The sequence below is a fragment of the Monodon monoceros genome, unplaced genomic scaffold (genome assembly GCF_005190385.1).
Source record: "Monodon monoceros isolate NGI ecotype Baffin Bay Population unplaced genomic scaffold, NGI_Narwhal_1 Super_Scaffold_8, whole genome shotgun sequence".
Classification (NCBI taxonomy): Eukaryota; Metazoa; Chordata; class Mammalia; order Artiodactyla; family Monodontidae; genus Monodon; species Monodon monoceros.
In genome coordinates this window covers 72,664,938-72,687,288 of record NW_021703785.1, presented here as the reverse complement: position 1 = coordinate 72,687,288, position 22,351 = coordinate 72,664,938, and the positions used below count along the sequence as shown (strand labels likewise).

Below are 22,351 nucleotides of genomic sequence, written 5' to 3'. Positions count from 1 at the left end.
AATTACCGTTCATTCAGATGAGCATGGCCAATCAGGACGCCTCCCTGGTAATTACCGTTCATTCAGATGAGCATGGCCAATCAGGACGCCTCCCTGGTAGTTACCGTTCATTCAGATGAGCAGCCTGAGCAGGTTAACTAGATAAGCAGCCACTTTCTCTGCCGTTTAACAGAGTGTCTGCCAGCTCTGTGCTTTGGGCTCCCACCTCTTCTTTTTTGCTTGCCTGGTTCTCCTGACACCTGCTTGCATTTGCTGTAGAGCACATGGTGAGGCAGGGATGCCACACACCTAGATTCCTGCAAACCAGCATCCTTGGTCTTCTCCTGGTATTTAGGCAAACTGTGAAAGCCCTTGTGGGCCCATTGTACATAATCTCATAATGTGTGTATCTTGTGCTTGACAAGCCCTCCCCCAAATAAACAGAACCCGGAATTCCATCTATAAAAGCATTTCTTTACCTTGGCCAGACCCAGAAGTTAAAAGCAATTTCAGTAAATACCTTTTTATGGCCTTGTTTTTATTTTAAATATTATTACTTAAATGCTTGTTATTTCATTAACTTTTCCTTCTTTTTATGAATGCCAAAGCATTTCATAAGGTATTTCATTTGTTTCCAGGAAATTCAAGGTCACGCTTATAACACTGCGAGGGCTAAATTGTTTATTTCTAAACAGTCTGTGGCCAGGTGGTATGAAAAGTCTCCGCAGCCCTGCTTAGCTGGGAGTCCCTGCAAAGCACACCTGTGCGGCGTCCTCCCCCAGATGGCACCACCTCCTTTCAGGCACCTAATAACTGCTTCATCAGAGTTGGTGTTCGTTCAACATGTTACGTGGTTACATAGCTTTGTTCGTGTTGACCAGTTGGATGTAGTCCTACTGTGCTAAGTGGAAGGGACTTGGATGCTAAGCCCTTGGATGTACTTGGATGGGTACAGCCCTTAGTCAAGCTAGCAGAGCGCCAGGGCCCTGCCTCGGGGTCACCAAGCGTGAATTTGCTTTGGTTTCCACTGTTTCTAGTACATGTGTCCTTCGGCCCTCAGCGTTCTCCCCATTGTGTGGGGATAACGCTCTACTTTAGAGGGTAGGTAGTAAGGAAAGAAGCTGTACTTCTTCTGAAGCACTGACACAGTACTTGATACCGTGAATGCTAAGTTCACACTGACCCTGTTCTAGTCTTTGAGCGCTTTCTGCAGCGCCAGTCCAGAGGTCTGAAACGCTACCTGCCCCTCGACTGCGACTGTCTGCACCATGTCCCACATTTGTCCACAAGGTTGCAGCCTTCAGGGACTGTCACACACACTGGACCATTTGCTCCTCAAGGGTAATATCACTAACAGTGGCGGCCACCATCGCTAATGAGTATTGAGCACTTATTCTGGGCCAGGAACAGTCACATCTTCCAGCTGTTAAGCTCACTTATTCCTCACAGCCGTCCAGGAGGCTGTACTGTCACAACGCCCAATTCAGAGAGAAGGAAACAGACTTGGGTCAGGTCCACAGCTAGTAAGTGATGCTCCCAAGAACAGCAGGAACCACGGCAACATCAGCTTTTACCGTGGGTAAAACCATGAGCTTTTAGTCTGTCCCAGGCCCTGGGCCACGCATCTTACCTGCATTATTTCAGCAGACCCTCAGCTCACCCCATGAAAAGGGGTCTGTTTTTGTCTCTGTAGATGTGTGGTCTCAGAGTGACTTTGCTAAGAAATGGGACTGAAAACCCAGGTGTTCCGGTTGCCATTTTCCTGTGACCATTCTCAATAACGCCCAGGCTGTTTTCAGTTACGGTGGGTTTACCTGCAGAAGACTATTTGAACTTGGCCTTTATATCACCCTGACGGCTCTCAGGATCACCCACCCAAGTCTAAATTGCATCCCAGCCTCTTGGCGTAAAAAGCCAGGTTAAACAAGAAGCCACAGAAAACAGAAGTGGCGTATTTCAGTGGCACAGTTCAATCCCCAGCTCCCAGTGTAAGAAATCTTCTGTGAAGAGCTGCTTGCGTTTTTTAAGCCAATTAGGATTTTTAAAAATATGTCACTATGTCATTTAACCCTGTGTCCTAATCTAAGGCACTGAATGCCTTGAGAAGGCAATAAGATTTTATATAAATCTGAAACAGAATGTTTATTTTATCCTGTTCACCACAGAAGAATTAGACCTGTTACGTGCAAACAAATGTCAGGTGTTTCCCACAATGTATTTTTCATTGTTTTGTGCTTCTTCATTCACTTAGTTAATTCCGGAAACGTTCACTGAGCACCTTTGTGCTCGACACTGGGAACACAGAGAATTCTAGGTGTGATCCTAAAATTGAATGCTTTAAAGGAGCATTCAACCTGGGAGTGAAACTGACCTGCAATGTGATGGGTCTTGTCCATGGATGTGGAAAGGGCTGTGGAACCCCAGGGAGCACCTCTCTTCACTCTGCTTGGCTGTGGACCGCATTCAGCAGAGTGATAGTTGAGCTGGTTCCCAGAGGGACCCGAAAAGCGAAAGGCTGTCCAGACCGAGAGGGCAGGATCATGGGTGTCCAGAAGAACTGTGGGTACCGGGGTACGGCTGAGCTGGACGGGTAGTGAGAGCGGTGACCCGTGATGGGACCGGCAGGCCAGCGGGCGAGATTGTACAGGGCATAGGTGCCGGGCCGAGGAGTTCAGAAGATAAACTGCAGGGACAAACCCACCTGTACCCCTGGAAATTTAGGTGTAGCAATGCTCTCCTTGTATTTCCCATTCAAACTACTCAATTTGGAATGTGCGTTGGGAAGATAAGACAAATCAGCACATTGGATCTCGTTCCATTAATGTTTTTCTACCCCATCATCTAAAAAAGACCCAAAATCTTTGTGATGCAAAAGTCATAGCACACTTTGTTCAGATTTTCTCCTTTTTTTCGTAGCGTATGTGTGGTTTTTATCTCATCATCTTTTTTAGTTTATAAACTTTCAAAAAGGATCATGTTACTTACCTTTTTTGCCCCAAGAGCACTATTCATATATTTTTTCCATTATTAATGAAATATTTACACTACAAAGATTTTTTTAGGGTAAAGAGGGATCACCTGGATCCCTGGATCACCACAGTATAAACCTAAACCATTGATAATATGTTGGCATATTTATTTTTGTACACAAAATGGGTGTATCTTACAAAGTCAGAAGCATAGCGCCATGACTTCTAGATTGATGTGCCTTTCCAGGAAGAGGCTGCAGTGTTTGTGTGCCTTACACAGTAATCCGCACCGTATCCCAGGAGAGTTTTCTGTGTAAACTGGATGCTCGATTATCGACCGATTATGGACAGACTCTATCGATCTCTTCATTTCTCATGTTTTATGTAAATGCTTTGGTATTTATACCCTCTTTTCCACATTAGTTTACTTCCATGTAGATTTTATGTTTTTTACTTTAAAAAAATTAACACATTTAAAAAAAATTGAAGACCCCGCTGGGAAAGAGACAGCCTAAAGCATACCTTTCAGGGAATGTGATTTTATCTTCTGACCCCAATCCTTTGTCTACACAGCAGCAGGTTGCATGGTTGGGTAATTGCTGGATGATTTTGAGATATGCAAGGGGAAAAAAAGCTATGACCAAGAAACTGGAAAAGAAAAAAAAAAAAAAAAAAAGCCGTTTGAATTCACTCAAAATGGGTCTTTCATTCAGCCAAGCTTAAAAATGATTTTTCATTGCCCCGGTGGTTGGAGCTGCTGGGGCAGCCGGGATGACCACCTGGGTTGGTCTCCAGGCGGGGGTGGGGTGCACCCCTGGCTGGCTGTTTGGTCCACGGTTAGGACAGCAGCCTGCTCAGCCCGCTTCCTTTCTTGTTATTGTTGCTGTTTTTCTTGAGCTCTTTGGTTCTGGTTCTCTGCTCTGGTTTCTTTCCAATTAGTCAGGTTATCTGCTCTGGGTTTCTGTTAAAGAGAAACGGAACCATTTTTTCTCTGTCTGATCAATGGAGCAACCAGGTGAGTCTTCACTTTTTAAACATTTTCAAATAAATCTCTTCTCTTGACATTGAGTGAATCTGTAAAACAAAACAAAACATTCATTTCTACATTTTCGATCATTCCTGGCAAAGATAAGGAGGCTTAGCTTATCTTTTCCTGAAATGTCAGGATAGTGCCTCCAATTCATCACTTGTAAATGATTTTTAGATGGTTTTAAATAAATGCTCATTTTTCTGCTAGTAGATGATTTGCACTGCACTGGTTTGGGGAAGAGCTCACAAATGCCAGGTGTTAGCTATTTCTGCTTCTTAGTGGAGCTGAAGGCCCAATACCCAAGCACACAGTTTTTATTAAACGGAGCAGGTTGTTTTCAGGTGTGTGTGACACGGGGACATTGGAGCCACCCACCTGGGTTTGCATCCAGCTCTGCCTCTCACTGGCGATGTGACCTTGGGCAAGTGACTCAGGCCTCTCTGAGCCTCAGTCTCCCCATCTCTAAAACGGGGATAATGACAGTATCCACCTGCTAGAGTAGTTGTGAAGATGAAATGAGTTCTGCTAAAAATAGTACCTGGTATGGCGTGCTTAGCCTGTGTTGTTATTTTATCATTGTTATCATCCTGTATGACTAAACCCGTATAAATGGAAGGTTTCTATACGTCACAGTTTGAATGTGATTCTCTGCTGGGTGAAGTCGACTGGACACTGTAGAGACTTGGATAGAAAGAAGATAAAGGCATGTGTAGCCTGGGAACTCAGAGCCAGCAGGAGTTTTGTATATACTGTGTAGGTAGACAAAGCTTCAATTCTCATAACCTAAATTTGTAAAGAATTACATCGTACTTGTCTATGGTATCCTTTTAAAAGGTGATTCCTTTTAAAACATAAATAGTGTTATGTTTTACTAACATACTAAATAATATTATGTTTTACTAACATACTAAATAATATTATGTTTTACTAGTGTATATAGTAAATGGTAACATTGTATAGTAAATACAGAAAGCAGTCACTCATGTTATTAATGTTAACTGTATCTTCTTATCTTTTAGAGCTCTTCAACCAGAAATACATTTAACGAGAGCAATGGCTTTCAAAGTGCTGCTAGAACAACAGAAAGCATTTTTCACGGTTGTAGTTTTACTAGCCTGTTTGGTAAGTCAGCTCTTTACTTTCATAACGTGGGGAAAGAATTCATAGAACTAGTACCCAATCTATTTTCTCTTTCTAACCCCATATCTTAAAATTTTCTTTCAAATTCATTTTATCATTGTTGCATTTAATTAATAAGTCAAAGGTTGCTGTTGGGTCTTGACTTGTGTAACAATGGTCGCAATTATTTATTTAAATCTAGACGAAATCATAAAATCACAGCATCACTCGTTGCTGTATGATAATGATGCTCCATCGAGTTTATAGGCAGATGCCTCTCACAGCGCAGCCTAACAAGACCTTAGATTCTAGTTTGGAGCCCATGACTTCACAGTTTGTGAAAAATTAGGAATCATTTCTTAAGTGCTATTGTTTTATATAGTTATTTATATCCTTCTTGGTTTCAAAAAGCATCAAAGACAGATGGAGAATTGTAATGTTTGAAAGTTTTAACACAAAACATCTATGAAGGTGTTCAAAAGAATGACTGAAACATTTAATCTGGAGATGCAGTCATGATCTACAAATATAAAAAGAATTATTTACACTGAAGACAGTTCCTGAAGTCTTCTTGGAAGACAAAGTAAGAGGAAATGGGGTCTGATTGGAGTCTGACATGCAGATAGATGTAAGGAAAACATCCCCTCCTTGAGTTGAGGTTGTTAAACATTGGAAGAAATGGTCCACAAGAGAAGCTGTGGCATTTCTTTCTCAAAGCGATGCAGTGTCTTTGTGGTGGAGGGGAATCTCCTCTCTCCTTTAAATAAAACCAAACTCCTCTAAGATTGGTTGTTAATGAGGGTTAAGAAAGGTGGGAGGTGATTACTAGACCTTTAGCCCCAAGTCATGGTTTGGTCTTGAACCCCACCTTGGATTCTCCCTCCTGCCTGCTCTAGAGGTTAAGGCTGTGATTTTATTTAAGGAGGTTGGCTGACTTCATTATAGATATTTGCTCCAAGGTGGAGACAGTTTGTACTGAATAACCTCCCATTGTTATAACCATCAAAAACCATTTCTGTGCACTTGTGCCGTGGACATGACACACACCAGCCTCTGTTCCCCCAGTGCTTCCTAAGGTTCTCAGTTTTCCTTTAGGGAAACAAAATTGTGTCAATAGTCAGGAATGTTACTGAGGGAGTCCCTGCTTGATGTAAGAGTTTGAACTGAATGTTGTCACCAGTCTGAGATCCTGTTAATATCAACATTTTTAATGAAATACCGTCTGTTAAGAAGCAGATATACACACTTTTGTAGGATGGTGTGTATAAGATGAACTTACATTTTTAGGTAAAATAAAAAATAAACACTATATCTTGAAAATGACTTACAACCTTTGTTTTTGCAAAGCAGATAATCTTTGCATTTAAGTCCTATGCTGTGAACCAAAGTTTATTGTTAGGACATAGAGAACAGACTTGTGGTTGCCAAGGGGGAGGGAATGGGGGAGGGATGGGTTGGGAGTTTGGGGTCAGCAGATGCAAACTATTACATATAGGGTGGATAAACAACAAGGTCCTACTATATAGCACAGGGAACCATATTCAATATCTGGATATAAACCATAATGGAAAAGAATATGAAAAAGAATGTATATATATGTATAACTGAATCACTTTGCTGGGCAGCAGAAATGAACATAACATTGTAAATCAACTATACTTTAATTTTTAAAAAAAGTATACTGTTAGGTCCAATTTAAGTGGCAAGATGGCAATCAGTAGGAAAGTAAGTTCATGTTTACATGACACTTTTACTCTGAAGCATTCAGAGAATTGGGCCATTGTTATTTTCATCATTATCAGGAATTTTACTGATGTCACGATTGTCAGAATTTTTTGAATGATGAACTCTAAGTGGAATTCAGCTGAAAAACTTCTGCATCAAAGCTGGGTATCAGATATGTCTAAAGGATAATAGCAGAGCTCTTGGGACTAGTATATGTATTCCATTTACTTATTTATTCAACTCATTATGGGAGATATGTTTTCTTAAAGAGCAAAAATATAATTCTTGAATTCAGACGTTTTCAGGTTGCAAAAGGACCTCGGTCTCTGCATAACTGTTCTTTTATACACCTTCTTACTTAGAAAAGAGAGCAGTTTCTACCTGTTTTTACCTTGGGTACTCAGAAAAGTGTCAGAAGAAGACAGCAGTTAAATCCAGAAAAAGAGAACTCTCATTCAAGGAATACAGAGAGGAATCAGGCTTGTTGATTGAATTGTCCCACTGACTTTTCCAGAAAGTGGTTATTCTTCCTAAAGTGAAAACTGAGTTGGCCTCACTCTGAATTAATGTTTACATTCAGTGATTATGCGAATAACACTGAAGATACTATTCCTTTTTTGTGAAAAATAGAATTAACTTCCCTTAAGATAACGTGTTGTGAAACATTTATTTCAGGCATGTAGAGTGATCTGTGAAACAGGAGACTGTGGACCACAGGAATTCAGGAATCAGTCAGGAAACTGCGTTCTCTGCAAGCAGTGCGGGCCAGGCATGGAGTTGTCCAAGGTAACTGTCGGGTGTGTGGGAAAGTTGTAGATCTCTGTCTTTAAAATGCGTTCTTTTCAGCTAAATTCTTTCAGTTAATGACTAGTGAAGATTTCTTGGCTTGTCATGTCCCTTTAGCCAAGTATTGCACAATTCCCTTTTCAATACATTCGATTCATGTGTCTTACTGAGATAAAAGAAATAGATTCTAATAACCGTAATTCAATAAATGTCATTGTTGTGTATAATTTAGTGTTTATTGTATTTTATTGAAAGAATAGAATCATTAAACAACAAGGTCCTACTGTATAGTACAGGGAATTATTCAGTGACCTGTGATAAACTGTAATGAAAAAGTATATGAATAATGGGGTCACTTTGCTGTACAGCAGAAATTAACACAACATTGTAAATCAACTATACTTCAATAAAATAAATTCTAAAAAAGAGTAGAATCATTAAGGTTTATTTGCTTTAATTAAAAGAATCAGCATTCTGCTAAAGATTTATAAATAAAGCATTGATAACAGAAAATGGTAATAATACTATTTACTGGGGCTTCTTTTTCTTAAAATTAAGGTTACAATTACTAGTCAAGAAAAACAGAGCCCCAGCAGTGTCTTAAGTAACCAGGCTCCAAGGTCGCAGTTCTTTTCCAAGCCAGGGTTTTGAACATTCCTTTGACAGTGCCAGTATGATTATTAATTTTCCCACTTTGAGTATATGCTACTCCCAGGAGCATCTTCAATGTATTCATCTTCACCACTGCTTGTGAAGCAGCTGTGTTCCAACTGGGTGGATTCAGAGTTCTGGGTGTTCCTGGGCACTTTGTCGTGAGCATGTTCAGAGCCGCACATGCATTTGCTTTATTTTCTGACCTTTTGAAGACGTCACCAGTTGTGGACAATTGATGTATCGTTTTGTTCTAAAGAATGCACCAAGGTCTTCCTGTTAGAAAAGGAACAAAAGATGTGTCTTTTTATTTTAAGTGACTTTTCAAAGAGAAGTCCTTTCCCCTACAGTCTGCTGTTCTCTGAATTTGAGTCTTGTCATTCATAGATTTTTGATCGATGGTCTGCAAACAGCAGGAAACAAGGAATTATGCATTCCACAAGTGATTCCTGGTAGATGGCCTCTCTGGGTGTTGTGTTTAATATTTTGGCTTTCAGCTTCTTGTGCCGTCCGCTTGGAAGGAACTGGCTGAAGTTTGAACTCCGCGGTGTCTAGTTGCTGAAGCACCCTGGCCGATGTTTTTTAAATCCCTGTGGATTGTAGTAACATGAGTTTTCAGACATAGGTTTTGCTCTGTTGGATGTAAAAAGGTCCTTTATAACAGGAGGGCTGCATATCTAGGATCTGTCAACAAAGTAGTTAAGAATGCGATTGTGCCCGCGAGGAAAACAGTGATGTTTCTACCCCTCAGAGTTCTTTTGTCAAATCTCTGTGAAAATATGAATGAATCACAGATTCGAAGAGATGAGTGAATCATTTCTAAGAAATTGCTCCCTAACCTTCATCCTTTATCTAGAGAATGAAGATGAAGGTTCTGTCAGCTCGCAGTATTTTTTTTTAAATCCATCCTCTGAGATTATCTGATAACAGTTTCTGTATTTCATAATTTCCCACAGATATCCATAAGAAGTATTTTTCATTAGGTAGTAATTTTCCCCGAGTATTGCAGTAGCTGTCCAACTTTATTGGAGCAACCAAAAGGAAACAATCTGAATAACCCTGCCTGTGTGTACTTATTTTAGTTATTAATATTTATGATCATTTTCCTCATTAAAAAAAGACCAGGACAAAACATTGAGTGAGAAAGAGTAAAAGTAAAGGTAACGACGCCACTGAAATATTAGATTCTCAGGACCCACTCAGAAGCACAAACTTACAAATGTAGAGCGTGTTCCTGCCTGTCCTGAGGTGTCCACCCTGCAGGCAGGCAACCCCTCAGCTTTCACCCTCACTGTCTAAACAGACCGCCCAGCTCCTTGTGACAGACACTTAGCGAATCTTTGCTCAAGGAGTGGACGAATCTGTCAGCCTCGGATAGGTTTTGGAAAAGAAGGTGACAGTTAAATCTAGTAATATAAAAGTTAATGAATGTGTGATTGTGTGTTGCAAATAATGTTTTGCCAAGTCTTTTAGCTTGGTTTTGGCTCTTAGTAAATAAAATTAGCAAGTGAGCCTCGCTCAGGGTCTAAAATGTAAAACATAAGAAAGGCAAAGGAGTCAAATACACCTATGGAAGTAAAAATACATTTTTATTTTCTAGTTAGTTAATCAAGGCAAAGGATGTGAGTTTTTTATAAACAATTACTTTGGAGCTGGAAGTTTCTAAACTGTCCACTCGTGAATTTGCAGTTTCTTCCTTCCAGGCTGCCTTTATTAAATTTTTAGCAAGAACATACATCTTTCAAAGGAAAGAAGAGTAAGTTCTGAGTATATTAAAATCAGATAAATCACTTGAATCAACAAGTATGTTCAACTGGTTAATTGTCACTTCCAAGCTTTGCAAATCAAGGCAAAATTTATTCTTTTCACTGAGACGATGTTTTTGTTAAATTGTTAGATAACTACATTTATAAATAGTCTATTTGCTTGTTGCTTGGAATACTGACTATATCATTGCGGTGAGTCCAAGAGTCTTTACTTTGGTAACTGAGGTGCACCCTTTTGGCTACCAGTGGTGTTTGAAATTTTGAAAGCACAATAAATAGCAAATATTTTATAATTAGTTATGAAAAAGTAGGGAAGCTGGGTCAAATTATTGATATCCACAACTAAAGTTTTCTTTATATTAAGAATTTTTAAAAGAGCATTTTCACCAAACATAGAGTTTTCAATAATCTTGATTCTAACATTATTATGTAACTTATTCTGCTGTGCTAAGCATAATTGAAAACTTCTGTCCATTTTTCTACTACCATGTCTATCCAAAATAAATTCCGGGTCATGAGGTTCTTCGAATTACAAACATATATCTATACCTTAAAACTCAAGCTTGGAAATACTTTGGGTAAGCAGGTGTAGTTAAAATTTCCATCTGTGGTTTTATTACTCCTAATTATTATTTTCTTTGGAAGGCATTCAGTCCTGCCTTTTCACGAGGTGTGGCTTACTCTCCCACGGTTAGGTCTCTACATTGGGACATGCAGTTGGGCCTGTTGGAAGGTGCTGGAAGAGCTTTCCAGGGGCAGCATGTGCTCTGCTCACCTGTGGTGTGTGGTCAGCGCTTCCCGACCGCTTTTTACTTCCTTTCAATTGTGAGAGCGTAAGGAGTCTAGGCAGCAGCTCCAGGTTCAATAAGACCCTTGATGCTTGTTGAGAGCAGTACCCTTCTCATCTTTGGCCACTTTTTAAACGAGTACTTATTTTCACCTCTCACCCTGGATACTTTGTGTGTGTTCATCTACAGGGTGTGTCTTAACCTAAAAAATATGGACTCTCTCTCAAAATGTCTTTAATTGTGAGTCTGTGATATATACCACGCAATGAAAATAGCTAACATTGGCCAACATGTATTATAGTGAGCCAGGTTCTATGTGATCTTTGTATGACATAAGGAATTCTTACAGCATACGTCTTAAGTGGGGAGTATATATAACTACCCCTGTCTACAGATGCGACACAGAGGTTAGTCGCTGTGTCCACCATCACTGTAAGTAAGTGACAGTGTCGGGGGGAGGGGGGCTCTTGGGGTCACCGTCTGCCTCCCGCCTTGATAATGCCCGAGGACAGCGCACCTGGGAGGACTTTCTGTGCTGACGCACATGGTCTCTACCTGTGCTGTTCAACACGGGTGCTACGAGCCACTGTGGTTATCGAACACGTGAACTGTGGCTGGTGTCACCGAGGAACTGGGTTGCTTATTTTATTTCATTTTAAGTAATGAAATTTAAGTTTCCCCATGTGAGGTTATGGTTGTCATATTGGACAGTGTTGTTCTAGAATGATCGACTTCCCTCCAGAAGCAGTGGCTTAGGACCAACTTTGAAAACACAGACAAATATCCCAGCGTGTGCGATGCAGGAGCTGCTCCCAGCAGCCTTCTCCCCGCCCTCCTCCTCCGGGCAGTGCGCTTGTCCAGGTCCCCACCCGTCCCTCCCACTCCGCTGGCTCCGCCCACCAGCGCTGCCCTGGGGCCACGCAGAGCGGTAGCATCTCAGCAGCCCTTTCGGTTCCCAGGTCCCTCCCACAGAGCCCCAAGCACCATCTCTGTCATTTCGGCTCTTTTTAGTAACTCAGCTTAGGAAGTCGTTTTCCTGAATCTTTGGGAAAATATGTGACGGGTCACCGAGCCATCTAGAATCTGTGTTGAGGACTTTATCCCCTTGAGCCCTATTTACTCTCTCCCCCACCGCAGGGTTTAAGTTTTAGTCTTTGAAAGTTTATGATAAAGATAATGAATAATGTCTTTTTCCTATTTCCGAGGCAAAAAATACCGAGTATGATTTCCATGGCTCTGTAAGCAAGCTATGCTGGGCGTTTTGACCACGACCGTGTGCGTGAGTGTTCGGTGGCGTCCTGGGGCTCGTGAGAGTGAGCGGGAGATGATTTTTGTTTTCCCGAAGTGACCACATTAGACTTGAATTCTCACCGTCTTGACTTTGCCCGCCCACGGCCCCTCCTCCGCACCGAGCATTAATGCCAACAGTGTACTTTTAACACGATCGCCTCCCGGCAGTAAATCAGGAAACTAGTTTTTGCATGAGCCTCTGGAAACAGACTTCAAGTCTCTGGAACGGTTTTCAAAGTAGGCTTTGCTAAGCAATTATTGGGATGACTTTAGTTAATGTGAAAAAAGTTAATTCTTGTAAACAACAGCACCCTTCCCTCCCCGCGGGTGCATGCGGGGCTTCCTATTTTTAAAGACATCTCCTCTTTGGAAAACTGTTTACATCCTTAGGAAGAAAATCACACAAAAATTAATGTAATTTTCAAGCATAAAAAAGATTCATTTCTGCCATTTAATTACAGTGTCGCTCACTTTATTTGTGTTTAATTATACCTAATCAAGCCCAGTGGTGTTTGGCAGATATTAACAAGCTCTAGCTTGTAATTTTTCGTTAGAAAACTCAACTATGGGTTTTCACAAACCAAAAGTTGGGGGGATATGTCTTTGGCGTTGTTTTCTTAAAGGAAATCAAAAAGCTGATTGCTGAACACCAGCCACACCTGAATCTAATTTGTCATTTCCATTTGTGTGCCCTAGATTTTCTTTATAAATAACTTCTTCTCCATCCAGTTTGAGCTTTCAAAGTTCAAAGAACCCAAGTTAATACTTACTGGCTGTACAAATAAATAGTGCTTTTGACCGGAGGCCCCTGGATGTGTTTCCTGGATAATTCATGGTCTGTGAGGATCTCCCCTGTCGGGGTGCGGGCCTGCTGCCCCAGCGTGTAGGTGGGATCCACTGGTGTTTTTTGTTCAGTTCTGGATTTGCAGAGGGAGAGAAGAAAGAAGGGGATGTGAGCACTGTTTACTTTCAGTCATTTTGCTACTGGAAAGCCACCAAACGTGGCTTAAAAATATTGGGCAGAGTGACAGAGCCACGGCTGCCCCCAGCTCGGCTGGAAGAAGCCCAGCTGGGCCCAGCCCTCTCTTGCTTTGGAGCCAAGATAAGGAAGCTGCTCACACCTCCACCCGCCCAGGGGGAAGACTTGGCCTTACCAGCTAGGAGATGTTGCTGTGGCCCTTACAGGCTTTTGCTCCCTGGGATAAAATAATAGTAGTAGTACTAATACTAACACTGCTACTAATAATAAACTTTAGCAAATACTGCTTCACGCAATATTTGTTCATCCGTCTGTTTACCCAGCATTAGCTCTTTATTACGCACTGGCGTAACTACGGTGAAAGAAAAGATACTCAGTGGCACTTGCTGAAGTTGGCAGGGCAGGCATTATTCAGAACCTTTGCAGTAGGCATGGGGATTTTACAGCGGGGAGGGAAGGGGCTGATCTCCGAATACAGCCTGGATGAGTGGGAATTCATAGCCGAGGAGTAGGGGTCGAGTCAGTGGTGGGAATTACTACCAGGAGACACGAGAGGCAGAGAGTTTCTGACCGAAGCCGACCCGACGGGTTCTCGCTGAACACAGGGTGGGACGGCCGGATGTCACCTGGGGGGTGGGAGGCTGAGGACCCTGAGGGTGAGGGCCCTGGTTAAACTGACCCCGCAGGGTTCTTGCTGGAACTAGATTTCACAAGGCCATGCGCAGATGGGCCGGGAGAAGGTTCAGGAGGCCGACTCAAGCGTGGTCACGCAGAGAACCTTTGACAGCTTCAGGGATGTGGGCTTTGGGGAAGGCAGGGTAGGGGGCAATGTCAGATGCCAAGGGTTAGTCACTTATTTTATGATTTGGGGAAGTAAGTAGGAACCCTATGGCAATGCATTCTTTTCTATCCATGTGTATATTTTCCCACCTCAAAGTTTATTAATAAAAAGGCCTTCCTGGTGATTCAGGGCAGTCCTAGGTATTTCCTTTAAGCTTTTAGGCACCAGGTCGTAATTTCAAAAATAAAGAACTGCCATATTGTTTTCAAGCCTCAACGCATTTCTAGCATTGATATTAATGGCAGACCGTCCTCCATAAGAATAAAACATGTAGCTAATTCTGGAGCCCAGGCCAGTGACTGACTCACTCTTCCCTCCCCCTTCTCCTCCCTCTCCCTTAGCCTCCCACACCAAACACACACACACACACACACACACACACACACACACACACACAGTCCTTCTAATAACTGGTGAGAGGGCGAACTCAGTACAACCTGGAAAGTGTCAAAGAAAACCAGAACAGGACAGAGGTTACAGCAGTAAAAACAAATTCTATTCAGGAGCTTTTGCAACAGGAGAAGAGAGACCTCGCTCCAGAACCGCATTCAGCTCCACATCCAACGTGGACACATGGGGGTTATAGCCCCGGAGCAGAGCGGGGGGCAGGGTGGACGCTCACCAAGAGGAAACGGCGGAGGAAGGGGGATCCTGGCTAAATAGACGCCAGGATTCCTGCTGCAGGCGGACAGGGGACCAGGCCTCACCTGGGGCGGGGGGTAGGGTGGGTGGCTTGGGAGGTCAGATATGGAGAATAAGCAGGTACTGAGGATGGGGGATTCTGGCTAAACCAACTGGACAGGATCCTCGGACAACCGGGTTCTTCAAGACCAGACCTAAGAACAGGGTGCAGTCGAAAAAGTGGCTCAGAGACGCCTGCAGACTTTGGTCAAGCAGAGAGTCTGTCAAAGGAAAGACTGAGCAGAGCCAGTGTGGGTAGCCTGCCCCTTCCTCCTGTCACCATGGGCCTGTCCACACATCTGCTTCTGTCCCCAAAGGAAGCACTGTGCCTGGGAGCTCTCCCCCTTGTGCCCCAAGGTCACATGGGAAAAACTAAAAGATCTAATACTGTTGGTATTTTCATGAGATGCCCAATTAGATCACGTGATGCTTGCCAGCTCAGTTGGTTGCGCTCGAAGGGTACCCTCTGTGCCCCAGCATCTGGGTGCAGTGATGAGTAAGAGCAGCTCCCGTGGGGTACCAACCTGCATCCCTGCGGAGGAACCCGCGCTCAGGGGCTGATGCCAGCGCTCCCACAGTGCGCCGAGCGGGGTGAACGAAAAGGAGACGCAGGATAGTTGTCCACACACGAGGAGGATGTGTCTGGGAGGTTTCCCCAGACCTGGCACAGTGGGGGAGTAGGAAGTTAGGGACGGAGGATGGAAAGACGGGTTACCATGGGACAGGGGCTGGTGACCTCCCCCCCCACCCCCGTCTCTCTCTCTGTCTCTTTCACTCTCTCTGTCTTTGTCTCTCTCTCTCCGTTGTTTCACCTCCTTCCGTTTCTCTTGGTAGTTGTTTATTGAACTTAATATGGAAGATTTCAAGGCATTTTAACCACCTTGTTTTACTGAATGAAATAAAAACCTCAAGGTAGACATTTATATGGGGGGTAATTTAATATTTATATGCTTTTTACTTTATAGCCTGGATTTCAAATAATTATGACGTTTCTACGTTTATGGTGCTTTAGAACTATGACAAATCAGCTCTAAATGTGGTTGCTGCCATGGATGCTATACAGTAATTCTTTGGAAATAACTGCTCTGAATTCCTAGTTAATTCAAGGTGTCTAGTTAATTTAACATGTGGAATGAGCACTTCATACACTTCTTAGACTCTCATGAACTGAAAGTGATGATATTATTCTTAAAAGTTTAAAAATAATATTAGGCTGTGTTTCTAATAATCTTTTTTTAAATGGCAAATACTTCAGAGAAAGTATATATTTTTAAAATTTTATTGAAGTGTAGTTGATTTACAGTGTTGTGTTAATTTCTGCTGTACAGCAAAGTGACTCAGCTATACATACATACGTTCTTTTTCATATTCTTTTCCATATGGTTTATCATAAGATATTGAACGTAGTTCCCTATACAGTAGGACCTTGTTGTTTATCCATCCTACACATACTAGTTGGCATCTGCTAATCCCGGACTCCCACTCCATCCCTCCCCCACCCCCCATCCCGCTTGGCAACCACACGTGTGTTCTCTGTGTCTGTGAGTCTGTTTCTGAGAGAAAATATATTTTGAATAAAATTCCCCCAAATAATCGATCTCTGTACAAGTATGGCTCATGGTACCTGCTCTGTACATTTTGGTACTCTTTTGTGATAGTGATGATACAAAGCCTTATCTCAAGCCCTCACCGAAATCTACCCCAAAGAGAATTGCTGCAGCTGCCGTCAGGGCATATAAGCTGCAGGCAGAAATAGCAAGGCGGTATCCAGTTAATAAAGGCAAAAGCGGTGATGCACTTGGAGCCTGGCTTTTTCTTTCTGTACATGATTTGGTCCAGTGTAGAGTGAACCAAAAAAAAAAAAAGTTTCATGAAATCCTCATTCTATAAAATCTAATGACATGTAAATCACACACAACGATACATGGCAAAAACTCATTGGTCAAAGCGGTGCTTATGTACAATATAAACTCTAGACACGGCCAGGAATCAAAAGAGAAGCACAAAGATTTCCCAACACTGAAGTATATGTTTTCTCAAAAGAGATGGAACTGTCAATACACCTGTGTATATTCTTTCAAGTTCATTTCTAGTCAGATCATTTCTCTAGTTTCTCAGGACTGGAGAGGGGAAGTGAGCGGCTACAGACAGCGAGGCTCGGCAGGAGGGAGGGAGGGCCGCTGACCACGTGGCAGAGGCGTTAGAACAGCAGAACGGCCCCACAGGCCCAGGACTGCCTAGTTCTTTGTATGACGGCACAACGCAGTAGTGGATTCAACCAGGAAAGGTTAAATTCTATCTTATGTACCCATTTTCAAAAGCAGGTACTTGGGGGCTTCCCTGGTGGCGCAGTGGTTGAGCGTCCGCCTGCCGATGCAGGGGACACGGGTTCGTGCCCCGGTCCGGGACGATCCCACGTGCCACGGAGCGGCTGGGCCCGTGAGCCATGGCCGCTGAGCCTGCGCGTCTTGGAGCCTGTGCTCCACAACGGGAGAGGCCACGACAGTGAGAGGCCCACGTACCGCAAAAAAAAAAAAAAATTAAAGAAAAAAAGGAGGTACTTGGGATTCGATTTAGAAAAATTTTTATTCAATAAAAATGTTTTAGATGGAAAGTGATGTTTGAAGTAGCCTAGAAAAAATTGGGGTCTGAAGATCCCTTTATTCCCCAGTGAAGCTTTATTATACTGGAATCAAGAAAATCGGTCTGTTGGGCTGTAGAGAATCCAAAACAGTAATGGCCATGGGTATCATTTGTTTATGGACACCTGTGCTTGATTTAGAGTTTAGAGGCTTCATATGTTTTCCCTTTTATTCCTCAGAGTAACCCTGTAGGGCCTGCATTGTTATCCCATCTCACAGATGAAGAGTCTGAGGGTCAGAGAGTACCCAAAAAAACTTAGCTGGCAAGTGGCCGATGTGTCTTTGGCTCCAATGCAGGAAAATATACACTTTCCCCCTGTATCAGCCTGGCTTGAAAAGCAACATTTCTGACGTTTGCTACCAGTTCATAGACGCCTACCTCTTTCCCTTTGTTTTCCTATCTTCCTCTCCCTCCCTTTTTCTTTCCTTCTCTGTTGTGTGTTAACCTGTATATGAGACCCTTACAGTCCCAGCTGCCTGGATCAAAGCGTGATGTTGAAATCACTGCTGCAGGAACTTTGAGGGATATGCCCAGCGTGTGAGTGAGGAGGTCCTGCCCCGGATGTCATGTGCACACGCTTTGATCCTGGGACTCGGGGTGGGAGGCTCCCTTCTGTGCCTAAAGAAAGCCTTTGGATGCCTGGGGCTCTCTCAGCAGCTAACACTGTCCTGGTGCAGATCCCACTGCTGTGCACAGCCCCCCAAAATAGCAGTGGCCTCCTTCCCGCCAAGACCAAGTATACATCCTAAGAAATTCTTTCTCAGTGTGTGTCTGTATTGTTTCCCTGATTACTAGAGATGCTTTGTGCACGAAAATCAAATCATTACAGAAGTATAAAAACTGAAAACACCTCATAATTCCACTACCCCCCCCATAAAAGATAATCCCTGTTAACAATTCTAAAGAAATTCTAATTTGTGAATTAGTATTTAAAACTTTTCCCCCCTGCTTCTGTCTGTGCCTTTGGTTCAGAACATTGTCTAGCTGGAGCCCTCAGGGTTAGGAAGGTGCTGACCTTCTGCTTTGTTTTTCTCCCCTGCTCTTTGCTGTGCTTGTTCAAGACACACATTTGAAAGACTGGCAGAGGAATTGAAGGGGGAAAGGAAGGGATAGCCCCTCCCAAATGTGAGTGAGTTCATTAGTGAGGTCTGGATTGAAGTGTCATTGCTAATATCCTTTATTGAGTGGCTTATTGAGTACAGGGAATACTATTCTTTGTGTTGGTTTTTGTTTTTTAATTGAAGTATAGTTGATTTACAATGTCGTGTTAGTTTCAGGTGTACAGCAAAGTGATTCAGTTATACATACATACACACATATATATGTATATATATATGTATGTATATATACTCTTTCAGATTCTTTTCCCTTACAGGTTATTACAAGATATTGACTAGAGTTCCCTGTGCTATACAGTAGGTCTTTATTGATTACGTATTTTATATATAGTAGTATGTATATGTTAACCCTAACCTCCTAATTTATCCCTCCCTCCACCCACCCTTCCCCTTTGATAACCATACATTTGTCTGTGAGTCTATTTCTGTTTTGTAAATAAGTTCATTTGTATCTTTGTGTGTGTGTGTGTTGGTTTTGATTTAATTTTCAGCCAATAAGTACTGCTTAGTTGACTTTGTATAAAAATATGGATGAAGAAGTTAAATATATAAATTTTATGGAGAAGCCAGAATTCTGACCTCGCTGGATCTGTGTTCTGGCTTCCGTGGTTCCCAATGAGGAAGCTGAGGCTGTGGTTGGGAGCCCCCCTCCACCCCGCTGCCCCTCTGGCTGTGTGTGGGCTCCCAGCATGCCCTCCACGTGGGGCTCTGTTTGCAGCTCGAGAGCTGCTGTCTGATTTTCTTTTTAATGGCCAGCGTTCTGTAGAAACCATCACATAGTGCAGATAACCATGTTAACATTTGATATGTAATCTTTCAGACATCTTCCTGTGTATATGTCACATAAAGTGCCTGAAAGTCCCAGAGTGTAGTGGTATGAAGTCTGGCTCTGGAATTAAACCATGTAGGTTCGTACCATATGACTCAGCAATTCTGCTCCTAGGTATACATCTGAAAAAAACAAAAACACTAATTTGAAAAGATACGTGCACTCAGTGTTCATAGCAGCTCTATTTACAATAGCCAAGGTATGGAAGCAACCTAAGCGCCCATCCACAGATGAACAGATAAAGGAGATGTGGTACGTATATGCAATGGAATATTACTCAGCCATAAACAAGAAAGAAATTCTGCCATTTGTGGCAACATGGAAAGACTTGGAGGGCACTGTGCTAAGTGAAGTAAGTCAGACAGAGAAAGACAAATACTGTATTTTATCACTTGTATGTGGAATCTAAAAAATACAACAACCTAGTGAGTAAAACAAAAAAGAAGCAGACTCACAGATAAAAGAGAATAAACTAGTGGTTACCAGTGGGGAGAGGGAGGGAGAGGGGCAATATAGGGATAGAGGATTTTTTAAAAAGGATTATTATGGGATTATATGAAATCATGTGTGTGAAACTTTTGAAAATTGTAAAGCGCTATATAATAAATAAATTAATTAATTAATTAATTAATTTAAAAACCGTGTAGGTTCAGATCCTGGTTCTGACATTAGCAATGTCTCTTTGGTTAAGGTGCATGCCTTCTGGGAAACCCCATACTCCCATCCAGGAAATAGGAGCATGGGGAGCGCTTTCCTCATTGTGGGGGAGGAGGAATTAATGAGATCCTGGCATAGGGGAAGTCCCCGATAAATGTTAGCACTTACTATATTAATGTTGTTGTAAGAAATGGGATCCTATTTCTCATTCTGTTTTGTAACTTATTTTTTAAACCATCATGAACACTCGTCTATGGCATTCTTTTTGTGACTGCATTTATAACGGCATCATATGACATGCTGTGATTGATTTAGTGCTGGAACTTGTATGCAGGTCAAAGAGCCGTCTGTGAAGCCCATCCTTGGAAAGCAGTTCTGGGTTCTGATGGCCAAATCTAGATATGCTTGAGACCTTTAGTATCACAGGGTTTGATCCAAACAAGGATTTAGTGTTCTTATAAGCGTTGGGTAAGCATCTTCCCTCTCTCAGACAGTAATAAACAGCTAACCATTCCAAGTTTCTCTAAGGATATTGTAAGCTTCTGACGTTTCGTATGCAGCTGTCCTTGTGTCCTGTTACTTATCACAGCACTTACTTTCTGCCTTGATAAGTGCGTAGGTGTCTACATACTTCCCCGACTCTAGCTTCAGAGCACTCAGATGACCAGCTGAGTTGAAGAAAGTGCTGTCATTCTGCCCTCAGCTGGCGGTAATGCCGCAGCAGCGGGGGAGGCGGGGGAGGGGGAGAGCCTTTCTTATTCAAATGCTCGTGCTCCTGGAATAAAGTGGATGTATACCTAAGTATACTTAGGTCGTAAGAGAGATTATTAGCAGGGGGAGACACATTGGAACTCGCTGAAAGAGCGGCCTTTGTGTCCAGAGAGGCGGGCGCTGGGTAGTCACCAGCCCAGTTCTCCGCCGTCTCCTCGTCCCCCTTTTTCACTCTCGCGGGGTCTGAATAGCTGTCTCTTGCCTGTTCATCCCCGCAGGAATGTGGCTTTGGCTACGGGGAGGATGCCCAGTGTGTGAGGTGCTGGCCGCACAGGTTCAAGGAGGACTGGGGCTTTCAGAAGTGCAAGCCGTGCCTGGACTGCGCCCTGCTGAGCCGCCTCCAGAAGGCCAACTGCTCTGCCACCCGCGACGCCATCTGTGGGGACTGCCTGCCCGGGTATGTGGCCAGTCCTTCCCGCGTAATGAGTCAGTTAGTCTGAACAGGCTTTCCTGTGGTTCCCTTCCAAGTGCAGATGCCCGCTGATATTAACCTGAACACACTTGCTGAGGTTCGTGGCTCTTCTATTCTCTGGGCCTCCTGTGTGCCCTGCACGACGACAGGCGTGGCTAGAATGCAATGGATAAGCGTGGTGACCGAGGCTCCGTGTCCCGAAAATCCTTAGAGTTCCTGCAGATCGATAAAACAGAAAACATGGACAAAGGGACGAGAGAAAAAACTAGACAGTTCACAAAAGAGGCACGTGTGTGGCCTGTGACCATATAAAGATGTCCATCCTCAACATGATCGGAGAAATGCAAATACCACCATCCAGTCGTATTTTGTAAGGCATCACTTTGGGGAGAGGGACAGAGATCCCCACCCACAGGCAGCTTATATCCTAATAAGATTTGACGAATACCTACACAGTAAATGATAAGTTATACAAAAAGGTGGAAGATATGATTGCTATGGAAAAAAAGAAAATCTCAAGCAGCTCAGGGCGTTGGGCGTGCCCCTGGGGGGTGCAGGGGATGCAGGTTGCAGGATCAAGGTGGGTCATCAGGATGGGCGATGCTGGAAAGGTGAGCTCTCTCTGGACACAGACCCTGGGGTGGACATGGCCTGGTGTATCTCAGAAAGTGCCGAGAGGCCAAGGCAGCTACAGGAGAAGAGGGAGAGGCAGTGAGAGCCGGGGGGGTGCAGCTGTACCAGTGGAGACCTTAAATGGGCACGTTGAAAAGGAACCCAGGCCGTGGACAGCAAGGGGACCACACCTGGGCCAGGTGGGGAGACAAAGCCCAGGAGGAGGAACTTTAACATTTTAAGTGCTTCTAGGTAACGGTTGGCCGGACATGCCAGATAAAACAGGCAGTTGGAAGCCAGAGTCCTGATGAAGCCCGGGACTCGGTGGGGCCAGTGTGGTGGTCTGTTAGGGACGAGGCATTGCTGCAGGAAGTAAGGAGGGGAGGGGACAAAGTGAGCATCAGGAGGACCTAATTAGTATCTAGTGGAGCCAGAGGAGAGATGAGGATTCCCGGAGCTTTCCTGGAACCCAGGCTTTATTGCAGAAGTAAAGCAACCAGGGCCGGCAGCATGACGGGAGCAGCAAACTGTATTACGTAGTGGCTAAGCAGTTTACGTGAATTATTGTCTGTGACGTTCACAGTGTTTTAAAAACGAAGAAAGTGAGCCTTATCATTAAGGTTATTCAGGCGAGATGGCACAGGCAGTGCGCAGTGTGGCTTGGACTCTGCCACCAGAATCCACGCTCCAAGTCAGTGCACACGG

General features: G+C 43.3%; 1 protein-coding gene across 2 annotated transcripts in view; it reads left to right on the top strand.

Annotated features, from left to right (window-relative positions):
• The window catches only part of TNFRSF19 (TNF receptor superfamily member 19), an 87,049-nt gene that overhangs the window by 13,560 nt on the left and 51,138 nt on the right, over positions 1-22,351 (top strand). For both annotated transcript variants that reach the window (XM_029210410.1, XM_029210409.1), the window contains exons 2-4: positions 4,998-5,100; positions 7,498-7,608; positions 20,841-21,019. In XM_029210410.1, coding sequence (XP_029066243.1) covers positions 5,032-5,100; positions 7,498-7,608; positions 20,841-21,019 — 359 coding nt within the window. In that variant the 5' untranslated portion in view covers positions 4,998-5,031. The remainder of the gene's footprint in view (positions 1-4,997; positions 5,101-7,497; positions 7,609-20,840; positions 21,020-22,351) is intronic.